Source organism: Pleuronectes platessa, chromosome 11 (genome assembly GCF_947347685.1).
Source record: "Pleuronectes platessa chromosome 11, fPlePla1.1, whole genome shotgun sequence".
NCBI classification, from domain to species: Eukaryota; Metazoa; Chordata; class Actinopteri; order Pleuronectiformes; family Pleuronectidae; genus Pleuronectes; species Pleuronectes platessa.
In genome coordinates, this window is record NC_070636.1 from 8,016,124 (window position 1) to 8,030,550 (window position 14,427).

General features: G+C 41.3%; 2 protein-coding genes and 1 non-coding gene across 8 annotated transcripts in view; 2 read left to right on the forward strand and 1 right to left on the reverse strand.

Moving 5' to 3' along the window:
- The first annotated feature begins 67 nt into the window (after positions 1-67).
- trnak-uuu (transfer RNA lysine (anticodon UUU)) lies at positions 68-140 on the forward strand. Its single transcript has one exon. It is a non-coding gene; the product is annotated as a tRNA-Lys (tRNA).
- Positions 141-1,528: 1,388 nt separating this feature from the next.
- zgc:112416 (uncharacterized protein LOC550509 homolog) lies at positions 1,529-3,691 on the reverse strand. The gene is given in 8 exon segments (XM_053434816.1): positions 1,529-1,723; positions 2,007-2,143; positions 2,242-2,356; positions 2,499-2,702; positions 2,860-2,933; positions 3,245-3,302; positions 3,438-3,509; positions 3,614-3,691. Coding segments are annotated over 8 exon segments (933 nt in total).
- Positions 3,692-4,635: 944 nt separating this feature from the next.
- The window catches only part of pcnt (pericentrin), a 33,576-nt gene continuing 23,784 nt past the window's right edge, over positions 4,636-14,427 (forward strand). For 4 of the 6 annotated variants that reach the window (XM_053434055.1, XM_053434056.1, XM_053434058.1 and 1 more), the window contains exons 1-13: positions 4,636-4,809; positions 5,938-5,967; positions 8,153-8,329; positions 8,676-8,819; positions 9,581-9,730; positions 9,818-10,755; positions 10,869-11,219; positions 11,803-12,160; positions 12,374-12,778; positions 12,886-13,104; positions 13,453-13,548; positions 13,679-13,822; positions 14,146-14,380. In XM_053434055.1, coding sequence (XP_053290030.1) covers positions 4,762-4,809; positions 5,938-5,967; positions 8,153-8,329; positions 8,676-8,819; positions 9,581-9,730; positions 9,818-10,755; positions 10,869-11,219; positions 11,803-12,160; positions 12,374-12,778; positions 12,886-13,104; positions 13,453-13,548; positions 13,679-13,822; positions 14,146-14,380 — 3,295 coding nt within the window. In that variant the 5' untranslated portion in view covers positions 4,636-4,761. The remainder of the gene's footprint in view (positions 4,810-5,937; positions 5,968-8,152; positions 8,330-8,675; positions 8,820-9,580; positions 9,731-9,817; positions 10,756-10,868; positions 11,220-11,802; positions 12,161-12,373; positions 12,779-12,885; positions 13,105-13,452; positions 13,549-13,678; positions 13,823-14,145; positions 14,381-14,427) is intronic. The other 2 variants (XM_053434059.1, XM_053434061.1) reach the window with 1 other exon arrangement.

A 14,427-nucleotide genomic window follows, 5' to 3' on the forward strand; every position in this document is an offset into this window, starting at 1 on the left:
ATATGGCAAATCATATTAATCCTTTTGCGTCATATTTCATGTAAATCAGCAAGAACAAGCTTTCAGAGCCCGGATAGCTCAGTCGGTAGAGCATCAGACTTTTAATCTGAGGGTCCAGGGTTCAAGTCCCTGTTCGGGCGAACATCTTTTTCGTCGCTCGTCCCCTCGTTGAACCTTTGCTAGCATGAATTAATCGTTCTTTTTTTTGTAATTAATGTCTAAACTAAAAAAAGAAAAGCGAAACACGAAGAGTTGTACTACATTGTGAGTAAAGTATCCATTGAAATTGCACATGAACTAACGTTATTCTAAATTTCTAAACATTTTATCCAGATGCGAATTAACTACGACACAGGTGTTTGGCTAAGCTAGGATGCTATATTTCTAGCATTGTTGTAAAGAGCGTATCGAGGCTTGTGTTGATGACGTTTAATGGTGACGTTCAAAGTCTCGCGAATCGAACTATAATGGTCAACGTAACACAATGGCCCACCAGTGAACCAATTGGATGGAAAGCTTCGATGCATCATGATGCTTCATCTCGCCATCACTAAGTTATACACATAAATTGCTCAAACGCAAAACCTTAGTAAGCAAACGTACCTGTTAATGTCCGTGATGTTCTTACTCTTCAGATGGACTTCACTAAATAGAGGGCTAGCCGTGGGCTAAAGTTCGCGATAGCTTGCTCACTTCACGTTTTGCGCACTTCAGGTGACGTACCAAGTTTGTTTTTCCCAGGGATTACAAATATGAGAGTACATTTTTAATGCGCAGGATCGACCCTGTTTATTATCTGAATTTATTTGTCTTCCATTCATACATGATTCATGTCCACAATAAAATGTTTAAACAGTAATTCCATTGGTGAATGATGCGCAATGGGTTTAATGTTTAATCTTGGTTATTGAAGTTTTATTTTCATAATGTTTGACCACTGCTACTACACCAGGGATTCTCAGAGAAAAACTTGAGTCCTGTAAAGAAACAGACAAATGGGTTTCTTAGTAAAAAAGGAAAAAAAGAATAAAAATATATTGGTAATAATAATAATATAGTAATAAAAATAGTACACTTCTTAAATACAGAGTTTAAAAAGTAACTTGACAGCAAAGAAAACAAAGTAAATAAAAGGGAAATAAAAATCATTAGGATGCAATGTGACAAGGAGGCCAGACGACCACATTTAGGTGGACGGAAAAAAACTAGTGGTTATTAATAGTTAATATAATAAATATAGAGCTTTGTCACATGAAAACCTGAACACACAAATGCAGTAATGTGACGATATAAATAAATGAACAAGTAAAGAAAAGGCCACCTTTAGTTCTCAACCTGGACTTTGGAACGGCTTCATGCAGGCATAGAAGGGGTCAACAGTTTTCTGATGTAGCTCGGGGCCAGACCCTGGTGTGCTTTAAAAGGGATCAGTGAAATCTTTAAATAAATTCAGCCAATGGAGAGAAGCAAGGATCACGGTGATGTGATGTTGCCTTTTATAACATTTATCTTTTAGTGCATGTGCATCTTACGCATTGACTGGTGGGAGTTGAATAGGTGCTGTTGCATGGTGTAAGGGGGGGAGGTGACCCCCTGCTTGTCCTGCTGGGATGCCTGATGATAACCATGGAGGGTAACTGATAGGAGGCAGCTGTGTTGCTGCAGGGTGAGGATCGTAGTGATGATGATGATGGACAGCACCTCCTCTTGTCCTGACATCTGGCTGCACAAAAATAGGGTTTCTTTGGTAACTGTCCTGGAAATATAGTTTGAGGATTAAAATAGAGATGACAGTTTTGTAAAGAGTGCACACGTTATGCCTTGATTCTAAAGCAGCTTTCAGACATACACTGAATTATTCCTGTTGACCGACCCAGATAATCTCCTCCTGCTTTCTTCATATTTATAAGGCAAACTCCAGGAAATGTCTGGACCCAATTTTTCAGACATTTTTCGGAGTTAAGGTCTGAATACAGCTTTAGTCAGAGAGAGTGTATTTGTGCTACCTGTCCAACGTGGGTGGCACAGATATCAGGTCCCCTGGTTGGCGACAGGGCCATAGGAGGCATGGCTTTCTGCATCATGTTGTGCATTATAATCTGGTGCATTTTGGCATTTTGCATCAGCATTAATTCCACCATGTCTATAATGCAACATACACAAACACATATTATGTATATGAACAAACATATGAATACAGGGGAACTCGAATGAGCGATATCTCAATCTGCTCATGTATACCCTCTTTGACGCTGCCTGAACGTAGAGCAGGATACAGCTGAGGTGGAGGAATCTTAGCAATCAGAGGCTGCTGTTGGGGCAGCTGTTGAATGATGGTGGCAGGATGCTGGGGGAGCTGAAGTGAAAAAGAAAAAGAGGAGGTTACTTTTTGCATATTTAATTTGCAGTATTCTCACACTATTCCTGCACTGATTGCAAGTGGAAACAACTGATCTGGGGGTCTGGGTTGTTTCTGAGATTAATGCTGAGTGCCTCACAGTCTGTGGAATGATGCGCGGAGGCACAGCAGGTGGTGGAGGCGCCAGGAAGGACAAAGCCGGGGCTGGGTGGTGGATGTGAGTGGGTAAAATGGATGGGAGTGCTGGCAGCCGTGGTGGGACAGTGACGAAATGGGACTGGTGGTGTCTTCTGGACCCTCCCCAGGTGTGAGGCCTATGAAGGTCTTCTAACATATGCTGCTCCTGTGCAGGAATTGATAGTTACAAGTGATGCTTTTAGTTCTTGGGGACTTCCTGCTTTGTTCTACATTAGTTATGTAGTGTTTATCCCTCTGTAAGGTAGTTATTTGTAAATAAAAAATATAATCTTGGAACACAAAACATAAGCATTTGTTCTGACCCTCAGTCTTTGCAGGAGTTCCTGCTGTCGCCTCATTGCACTGTACAGTGCATCCAGATGCCCGTCATAAATCACTGTGCAGACAAAATCATGTTCTCACAAACTAAACCTTGCAATCTTTTTATTATCACTCATGTTTGCCACCTATATCTTTGTAGTGTCTTCTTAAAGTGTTTTACTTACTCACCTACTTTCTTTTCATCAGTTCCCAAGACTCCTTCCTCATTCACCATTACATCAGTTTACTACCAGGTTCACTTTAGCAGTAAGTATGTTTTCTTTAAACATAACTAATTTAACATAAATGGATGTTTTATGTTTTTGTTTATGCTACTGAAGATGATGACCAACTTTTTTCCTCACAAGGAGTTCTCTGTCATCTTACTTGCAGACTGTGCCGACTCTGCTCTGTCGTCCATATCCTGCTTTTCGTTTTCCAGTCTCTAGGAATGGAAGTAAAATGTGTTTATTGATTTTGATTATAATTGTCAAGATAACAATTTTACTTGAGGATTTTAGAGAAGAAAAAGTCCTTAAGTGACTGATGTTGAAACACGAGCGTTTTGTAAATTCCAGACTATCCTTTCACCTACCTTCTCCAGCAGCCTGAGCTTGAGTCTTGTCATCTGGTCAACCGTGGAGCTGCCATCCTACAAAATGTCACAAAGGAGGAACTGTTACTGTATCGTAATGTGCTGCAGTACTGGATTGACAATAATCGTTTACAACACTAGACATGCAGGTAAATACTTACCTGAAATCTTGGCATTCGGAATCACACAAACCTTTTGTTCTCCTGTTTGTTTGAGTGCAGGCATTCAGAGGTTGCCATGAGACAACCTTGTTTACCACCGGCACTTGACCATGACTTGCACACCTGCTCATCTCAATGTATGAGAAAGGGGAGAGTGTGAATATTCCAACATAAAATATTTCATTTTCAGTGGACTTGTCTTTAAAAAAGAATAAATTAAGTGATGTTTGGCAACCTGTAGGCCGTTCCTTAGCAACCAAAGAAGTTCAGTCAACACTAGAAACAAACCAATGCCATACTTGGATTTATTTTGAGCTTATTTCAGATAGAAATAACACAAATGATTGAAATCGTTGTGGTTTGAATAACTTCAGCCTGAATCTCTTGTCACAGTTTTGTACATCATACTTCATCGTCGCTGGTTATAGTAAAGGGTAAATAGGGTTTAAGGCCCTCTTGATGTTTAGATTCTTATCATTAATTCACAAATTGATTCTACAGTATGTCATCAGCCACTAATATAAAGCCAGTGGCATAAAGAACTATCCTTGCAACAAATGTGGTGGAGTCAATGTGGGATTGCATAGAATTCAAACATTAGAAACATTCAGAAAATATGCGAAGGAGAAGCTGCAACTTTGCTTGTCACTTTACTCTGTGTAAAGTAAATAAATATAATATATATAAGTATTGTGGGTTGCTCCGTTTCTATAAAAACTCCTCCGCACCTGAAGGTCTGCACTTTCCAGTTCAAAGTGAACAGAATAGCGTTTTGTGTTACTCTTCCATGATTGGCTACAAGAGCAGGAAATCCCACCTTGCACACACGACACGGCCATTTCATTGGTCAGCTAGGTTCAGATTTAGAGAGACATATAAAATATGAGGCGGGTCATTACTGATGCAGGAATATGTCTAACGCCATTGGCTGAACACGTGGACAGCCACGATATGAATGGCCCGTTCATTCAATCAAACTCGATAAGGGCGGAGTTGGAACGTCTTGGCGGCCATATTGAATATGCTCTGTTGACAGTTGTGTCCGTGGAAGCTCCAAGATTTAGTTTGAGCGAACTTATGCTAGAAGTTGCCCTTTAGTGGACTTAGTGCGTCCGTCCTGAACGTTTAATGGTTGTGTTTAAACCGAGATGGATGAAGACGAGCGGCAGAGGAAACTAGAAGCGGGGAGAGCTAAGGTTTGTCACTAGGAATGAACGCACACTCAATGCTAGCAGTTAGCTAACTCTTTTGTCATAGCTTTTATAAGTTCACCTCTAATTCTCCTAGCTGCTACACCCTCCTCCACACTGTCTGTACGTGTGTCTAGTTCGTCGATGCTCAGAGTCCAGTTACACTTTGAATCACAGACATTAATAGGTTAATTCATTCAGCGCGCCACATGCCCGCGTTTTGAACATTAGCCGATGCTGCACATTGCTAACGACAACAATAACACTCGTGTAGTAAGATAATCGGATATTATGATGACTTAATCGATCTGGATAGACTTGAAGTCCAACAGGGAAAGAGATCTGCACGTACACAGACCAAGGCTATTAAACTAACCTGGGAAATCATAAAAATGAATAGTTTAACATTCATCTCTGAGCTGTAGCATCGCAAGTACAACCCATGTTTTAGTTTCAAGTTTCAAGGTTGGTTTGTTATATGCAGTGAACAGGACAATGAAAGTACAAACAAACGGTACAAACAAGAAGAACCCGGTCAGTTCAGCACTGCAATAGTTTAATAAACATACAAATAAAAGCAAGGTTAATAGAGCTTACTATAAAAAATGTCTAATATAAAACTCAGACTATATATTTTATTTTGTTGTTGATGTTTTGGCACTATGACTGAAGTAACTGTCAAATGTTGCATTTCAGGAATATTTATTGTACAGCACATTATTCAATCTTATTTTTGCAACTTTCCCCAATTTATAGATCCACGTTATTGGAATATATATTGCGTCCAGTAAAGAGGGAGCTACAAATTGCTATTTTTATTTTCTTTCACTAGTCTGTGAGTGTTATTCCTGTGATGCTCCCATAAAAACAGCCGCTGTTTTAACTTCAATGTGAGACCAGAGTAGTAATGGGCCAATAATCAAGAATGACCTCATATGAACTATCACACTACGTTGTCTGCAGGCTAGGTCTAAATCGAGGTCAGTTGTGATCTAATTGAATTGCATTTGTAAGATGTTGATGTTCACTTATATGTCATGGTGGAGCACATTGAAAAGATAAGGCTGATGAATAACTATGCTGAATGCTATAAAAAAAATTATTCATCTGAAGCCCTGGTGTTCCTTATGACAGAAATCCTCCAACATGCCACGAAACCAGACAGTAAGTATACCAACTGGTGACTGGGATTTGACTTTGTCTGGGATTGTTGGTTTGTGGACATTATTTATTTTGTGTCTATCAAGTGGGCAATCAGGGCTTTCTTCTGGTTTCTGTCACTATGGTATATTTGCTGTCAACCTTTTGAGATTTGAGCCTTTTGCTTTTTAAAGAATGATTCACAATGCAGATTTTCAACGTTGTCAACTCGAAAGGAAGTCTGCAGTGCCTTTTTATAATTGAATGTCTAATATAGCGGATCGCCTTGCATACACTGTGATGCTGCTTGCAGGCCATCAGGTGGTGCAGTGAGCCAATGAGATTTGGTTAGGTCCGACATTACACTTGAGTCTGCATGAATGGTGTTGCCATGGTGATTCGTTGCTGTCAGTGGGTTTCACTGTTTGTGTTGCATCAGAAGGCTCGGATTTCTCTGCCACATTGAAAGCATGGAACATATAAGAAACTTACACACTTAAAAGCAAAACTGTTAACATAAAATCTACAGCATCATCTTGTGGTGGGTCTTGCTGCTGACATTGTAGAACACTATGGCAGTATTCAGTCCAGTAACATCTGATTTGGCCACAGAAAGCTCCAGCCAGCTGCTTAGTCTGGCTTTCAATAGTGCAAAGCGGCCTTGAGCTAAACACAGCTCATCTGGCTGATGTGTCTTTCAAAGATGAGTGTTGTGGCAGGCGGAGGCGGTGAATCTGGTGATGAAAGGACACAAAGGGTGGGGTTTTAACTAATCAGGGGTAAGAAAGCATTAAAATGATGTGAGGTGGAAAGAGACTTAATTGTGGAGCTGAAGGAAGGATTAAACTGTTTTTTAGAAGTAAAATGAAGAAGATGTGGTATGGTGTTTGGTTGATGCATTGTATTGCCCTAAAGCATACTTTCAATCTGGATTATAATCAGGCATGTGATTTGCAGAATAAAAACATTGGTGCGCATGCACACATAAGGTTGCCATGCACATGTATGTGACTCATCGCACAAAGCAACAAGTAGCTCTCCCAAGGACATGTAAGCTCAAATTGAAATGAGCATGCACACTGATGCTGCTCGCCTCACACTGAGCTCTGTCTCCTCCTCTCCATGCGAGTACATATCCCAGTCTCCACCCTCCTTCCTCAGTCTAGACACATGCCATCCCCTATCCAGAGTTTGTGGATCCCTCTGCTCTGTACGTTATTTTGGCAGGGAGTTTTAGGATGAGGGGTTGGGTCAAATGGGCTGTGGGGCATTCCATCTGGAAGATCTACAACTGGACAGTAAAGCAGCTGACCTGATGCTGAGGAACTAACACATCTGAGCGCCAGCAGGAAAGGGAGTCACTGATTGATTTGTCAGTCACTGATGGAGGACTTCATGAGGGTCTCTGTCACAATGTGAATGCTGTAATCTGATTTAAGCTGCTTAAAGAAGAGATGAAGCCTCAGAGAGAGAGAGAGCGACGGACTGAGGTGGATTTGTACCAAATCGGTCACTCTGGAATTCAAACTAAACATCCTGGCTGGATTGTGGATGATGTTTTTTATTCTTCATGAACTTCTCAGGCTAAGATTCTTAATGTTTTTGTCCTTGGTTATTTCAGAGCAGACTTTTTATTGTCTCAAAAAGCTTCAGTCAACGAGTCGGATTTAGACTTTTTTTTACAAGCTGGAAAATATCAAGTGAAGGAAATGGATGTTTACTTAAATTTTTTTTATATATATTTGAAACATTGCTTCGTTTCTCATCTGCCGAGAGTTGTCCAATGTGTGTCACTAAAACCTGTATTCCTCATGGGCTTAAACTGCTATCTGGAGATTTGAGAATATATAGCACGGTCACCTCATTCTGAACTTGCCAGGTTATGGTGTCGTCTATTTTGGGTGTGACTGTGGGATTTCTTCTTTCTTCATTGGGCACTGTCCTTCTTTGCTCAATCCTGACTCATCAAAATAAGGGCTTTCAATCTTATATAATTTTTTTCTGCATTGGGAACTTTCGACAACTTTTTCCTTGTATGATCTCACAATGATGTTTTGATTACTTTACATTTTTTTTCAATGAGGACATTATTCTGGACTCTAGCTGTCTCTCACCCTTGACCCCTGAGCTTCACCATGCTGATCGTGTGGTGGTGCTCAGTGGTCCTAACCTACGTGTCCATCTACCTATCGTTGTCCTTCCTGCGCAGCTTGCTAGCTTCAGACAGAAGCGGGCGCAAAGCGACAGTGCGGGGGCGGCGAAAAAGACGCAGAAGAGGAAGGGCTCGACTGTCGCGCAGAATGACGGCTCAACGCAAGACCGCCGTGTAGAACCAGTACTTCCATCAGCCACTGACACCCAGCTGAACAGGAAGACCAACCATGAGGTACATCACACAGTGCTGCTGGACTGCATGACTTCACTCTGTTTTATTCACGGCTCACACGAACCGACCTCCACAATTTGTCTGTTTTTGTTTGCTCACTGTAGGCTTTAACAAGTGGCCCGTGCCCCCTGCTCTGTAAACATACATTAGAAAAATTGGGTCACTAACCATCTTGTTGCCTGTAGGGTGTGTTGTCATAGCAACCTTGCCAGTATTAACTGTGGCACCATTTACTACCTTTTTTAAAGGGAAACTTCACCCTTAATAGATCTACATAGATATTCATGGCATGTGACAAAATAGAAAGTAAAACCATGCTTAATTCTTAAACTATCTGATCCTCCAGGAACCTAAGATACCAGCAAAATCTGTGGTTCAGCAGAAACAAAGACAGATGGATGAGCCCCCGACCCTGAAGCAAATCCCGTCCCCCTCTGAAGAGCTGAGACATGAGGAACTACTGGCACTTACTGGCAGAGAACAGCTCAAGGTATATACATTCAATAATTAAACATTCAGATAGTATATCAAATGACAGCACTTTAAGGATATATAATTTTTTTACTGCATGATAAAGAAATGGATTACAACATAATTTAGCAGTTTCATTCCCTTCTTTGCTTTGATTTTATTTTTAAGACTAAAAAGTACCAGGTAAGGTAGAGATGGGTTTGATCTCAGATAAATACTCCACACTAAAATCCAAGGCTCCAAATTCACATGATGGAAACAGAGCCCTTAAACTGTTCTTGTTTACATACCATGTTGCCAAGTATTTAGCTGTGTTTGGTCAAACAGATTGATTTGTCTTCATGCTACGTTTAAACAATAAGACAATGGAAGTCTTTATATGGTATTGCTATGAGTGTGTTTATTAGGGCTTGTGAATTTGTGTCTGACATCATCACTTACCCAATGGTAAATGTAACTGTCTCCCCTTCTGCTTGGTTGCACTGATCTGAAAATGCAGCTCATTACAAAATTACCTTAAATAATCTTGACTATATGGTCATACATTGTTTTTCACATTACAAAAGTAATTATTCTTATGTACATAGTACCTTCTATGATGCTCGTTCGTTTAGTCAATAAGTTTTCTATCTGACCATGCAGCAAAAAAATCATCTTAGGGCTGCTTTAATGTATAAATAAATGCCATGCTCTCAAATTGTGTTGGCCTTTGCCTGAGGAGAGATGTCCAAGTATGACTGTGTGTATTTCTGTGATTATAAAATCAATTTATACTTGCAGCAATTACAAGAGGCTGTGGAGAAGCGTAATGAGATAATTGCCAAGCTGAGCTCCAACCTGCAGGATGCGCTGGCCAGCAGAGACCAGGTGCAGCTGGAGGCGCACTCACTTGCTGGACAGATTCAGGCACTACAGAGGCAGCTACAACAGGTAAGTGTCACTCAAAGCTAAAGCAGCCCCACTTTGCATGTGGAAGTGACCGAAAACTGAATATTATCTGAATTGTCTTTCATACAGACCAGTGTCGAGTTTCTCAGAATCAAAACCCATTCAGACTCTGAAGTCCAGAACACTCATCGACAACAGCTTCAACATGACCACGACTCCCGAGATGCCAACCTCAATCATAAGGAGGCGCCAACAGGGGGATCAGGAAGTGAAGGAGCTGCCTCTCAAACAAGTGTTGAAGGCTTCAATGGTGAAGGTGACCCCGAGATCAACATTGTTCTCGACAAACTGAGGGCGGAGCTGGAAGAAGAACGAGAAAAGGGTCGACACATATTCGCTAAACTCTCTGAGGAGCTGGAGAAACACCAACATGTGCTTTCTTTACTGGAGAGAGAGAAGAAGGGAAGGGAAGAGGATAGAAAAGAAAAGGAGGCACAGCTGCAAGATCTCCAGAACGAACTGAGCCAGGTCCAGTCCCAGTGCCTTGAGATGCAGCAGTGCAAAGAGGAGAAGGAGAAACTGAACAGAGAAGTACTGGGGCTGAGGAAAAGACTTCAGGAGGAGGAAGAAGATGCAGAGAGGAGATTAAGTGAAAAGGAGGCCACTTCTGCCCTTCGTCTCCAGAGCCTCGAGGAGGAAAGACAGAGACAAGAAGAGGAGATGCAGATGCTTAAAGAGGAGCATAGGGAGGAGGTGGAGAGAGTCAAGCAGCTGCTGGAGGAGAGGGAGAAAGAACTGAAGTTCAGAGAAGAAGAGGTCATGGGACTTAAAGCGTCAAAAAATCGACAGAACCAAGCAAAAGCTGGTTTTAGTTGTGATGAAAGTATTAGTGCTGATGAGACCAATCTGGAAAGTGGACCCAATGAAGACAGCATGAATGTATCAGTACCTGGGGACATTATGATGGAGAGATACTTCTTTTCAGTTCCTCCCGCACACTCTCAGTCTTCATTGGTTAATGAAAGCTTTGAACACTGTAGTCAGCTGGATGTCTCTGCAAACCACAGGTGAGAGGACTTCCTATTGCAGTTAATCTGTATGAGTGTTTGTCTATTTTCATGTTGCATGCTTCATATTTATAGTTAAATCCCCTAATGTATGTCTTTTCCTCTCTTTATAGTTTTGAGCTCAGCTGTGAACTCTTGGGAGAAGAGCCCCTGCTTTCAATTTCAAACCGTCTCCTCGAGGAAAACGACACATCTAGCATTTCTATCCCACAGTGCCACGACCCTGGGACTGAAAATTCTAATCCACAGAGTCTGTCTCAGTGGCTTCACAACTCCACCTCTGGAGATCTGGACAGGAGTACTCTGTCCGAGCAGCAGTTTGAGGAGACGGACCTGGGAAAAGAGCTGCTGAATCAGCAGTGTTGCGAGCTCCGTGAGGAGCTGGCTCTCAAAGACAGGGACTTGAATGTGTTGAGGGAGGAGGTCGACAAGACTGCTGAAGAGCTGGAGGAGGCCAGGAGCAGGTAAGAAACCCATAGGAGTTGAGGCACAGTGCAAAAAGCATCAATAACAAGATTAGAAGTAAAATTACATAGATACGATCTGCAGAAAGGAAAAATAGCATTGTAAAAGACATAAAAGATAAGTTAAAAAAGACAAATGTACACTTATCCAATACAAATAAGTGATGGTTGAAATAGTGATGGGCTTGAACAGAATAATGGAAAGACTCAAGCTGAATTAAAAGCAAGTCTTATCTTGGGGTCAATATTTTGATTCTAATATTTTTGTATTCTCAAACAGGTAAAATGGAATACTAATACTAATAATACTTGACATTTGACAGTGGTGTCACTGGTGATGGAGCCATAGTTACTCCCCAAAAGAAACAGCTATTTACTTATTAAATAATATACCTAATGTTGGTATTACATTAGATTTGCCATGACCTATTATACATTTAGATATGTTTAATTTGATTTAATTTATTTACTTTTTACATTTTTATTAGAACTCAATGTATTTCACACAAAGTGAGCTTGTGTATCATGATTACTCATAGATGATTTGAATCAGCTTAGCATTTTACATCTGTTTTCTATTCAGGTGGGCTCAAGTAACAGAGGAACTCAGAGAGGCTCTCTGGGAACTTGAGGAGGAGAAGAGGAGACGCGTTGAGGATGAGATGAACGATCAAGACGACCTCAAGAACAAACTCGGTGCCTTAATGGAAGAAGGAGAAAAAGAGATAGCAGCAATGTTGTTCGGAAAGGAATCTGCTGAAACTTCGCTGCTTGCCCCTAGTACGGGTCCATCAGAGGAGGAAGATAAACTGGTGGGGAAGCTTGAAAAGGAGGCTGGATTCCTGTCTCATCAAAAACAGCCGGAGCCGCTCGTATCCTCTCTGCAGGAGGTGAAGCAGAGCGCAGAACTCAGACATGACAACCAGTTGCAAACGCTACAGGTATTCAAATACGATAAGTGGGTTCTGTTAACAGCTCAGTAAGAATATACTCTGTGTGCCTTTTTCTTTTGACTAGCCCAATTCAATTTAGATAGATGGAAACAGTATGAAACAGCAGTAATATGTAGATGAGGGCATAATGGAGGAAGACATGAAAATAACAAATATATTCTACAGAAAGCTAAAGCAATGTCTCGGTCTTTCTTTCTCTAGGCACATTGTGACCATCTCATATCAGAGCTAGAGGAGACAAAAACAAAGCTAAACGCTGCCTTAAGTCAAGGGACCTCGGATGAAATGAGATTAAAGGAGCTTGAAACAACACATGCACAGCTTCTGGATGTCGCAGCAGAGGTGGAGAGACTGCAGAACGAGCTGGACAAGAGCCACATCAATCTGGACAGGGCCGAGAATGAAAAGCATGAACTGGAGTCTCAGATCCTCTGTCTGAGACAAAACCTGGACATGCTAGAGGAGGCCCAGTCCCAGGCGGTGCAGGAGAGGGAGGAGCACAAGAGGAAAGAAGAAGAGATGGACGAGCAGATACAAAAAATGGAGCAAGTCTTAGAGGAGGAACTTGAACAGTTTGAGAACCTGCTAAAATCCAAGGATGTTGAGGTAGGAGATGATGCGAGGCTGATTTATTTTAATCTGTTTCTTGTAAACATGTGTGTTTGAAATACTACTGTACGAAGAAATAACATGGTGTGCAAAACTTTTCACAGTTAGCTGAGGTGAAGGAAAAATGGGAGGAAGAGAGACAGGAGAAGAAGAAAGAGCTTCTTGATTTGAAACATCTCATGGAAGAGCAGAGGAGGCAGAGGGATGAGGAGGTCAAGGCTTTCCTGGAGAAGCAGGTCCTGGCTGTGGAGGAAGTCAGAGAGAAGCTCATGACTTCTCACCAACAGGAGAAACAAATCTTGATGGCGAAACATCAACAAGAGGTGAAATATACAAACCACACACAGGGCATCATTTCATAGATTTATGGTGGTGCTCATATCTAAAACATCTAATATAAATATTTGCATTTATTTAAATCTCCCGGGACATTTGTTAGTGTGAGGTTTTACCAGCTACTAAATGTGATGCAATCTTTAGGAGGCACAAGGATCATAGTAATCAGTTTTCAATGCATCAAGTTATTTTTTACTATTTCCCCATGAGTTGCTACATTAACTAAAACAGATCCACATTCAGTTTAATTAGTTTTCAGACGTTTTTAATTATTAGAATTAAAATAGGAGATCAAGCAGCATTTTAATCTGTTATTTCATTGTTTATCTACCTAGATCTCTGAGTTGAACACTCACCTGGAGAAAGAGCTGCTGAAGCAGCAGGCCGGTATGGAGGAAGAACAAAAGAGAAAGATCAGCTTCATCAAACAGGTATCGGAGACGGCAGAGTTTGCTTAGTGTCTTTAAAGAGATTAATGCTTTGCCAGTTGTTTTTTTTTTTTGCTTCAGCCATTTTATGTATTTTCAACTGCTCATGCTTCCTGTTCCGTCTTCCCTGCAGGTGACTGAACGTGAGCATGAGAGGGTGGTGTCGGAGCTGAGTGTCAAACACAGCGAGGAGCTTAGTCAACTGAAGACAGAGCTGTCGCTGGAACTGAGGGAGAGCTTAGAGGCTGCCCACCAGGCTGAACTGCAGCAGGCACAGGTACACACACACACCGGCACTGTGGAACATCTTAAGCTACAGCATGCAGTTTAATACAACATAATTAAATTTGTCTCTTTTTCTCCCTTATGTAACAATTTCGTAGTTTTGATGTCTACGCTATCACGTGTACTGGAACTTTTCACACTTAAAATAATTTTAAAAGTAGTTAGAATAATTTTAAAAGTAGTTATAAATAGCTATAGAGAAATATGAGAACAACTTAATGTTTCAAATATGAAATATAATCTCTCTTTACTCTGTCATTATAAAGCTCAGGAAAAGCTAAAACAAAATACACCTCATGCTTTCTTTTGCCTTAGGACCAAAAAACCGTTGACCTTGAGGCCTTGCGTCTGAGCCTGACCAATGTCCACATGTCCCAGCTGGAGCACCTTCAGGAGTCTACTGTCACCAAAGTCCAGCCCTTCCTGAAAGAGACTTTTGCTCAAGAGACTGCCTCCCTGCAGACCCAGCATCAAGCAGAACTGGACCAGCTCAGAAAGAAAGACCAGGAGCAGCTGGACAGACTGCGGGAGCTGCACCAACAAGACATGGGTTAGTCCAGATGAGTGTTTTTCAGTTGTTCAGTCGGTTCCTCTTCA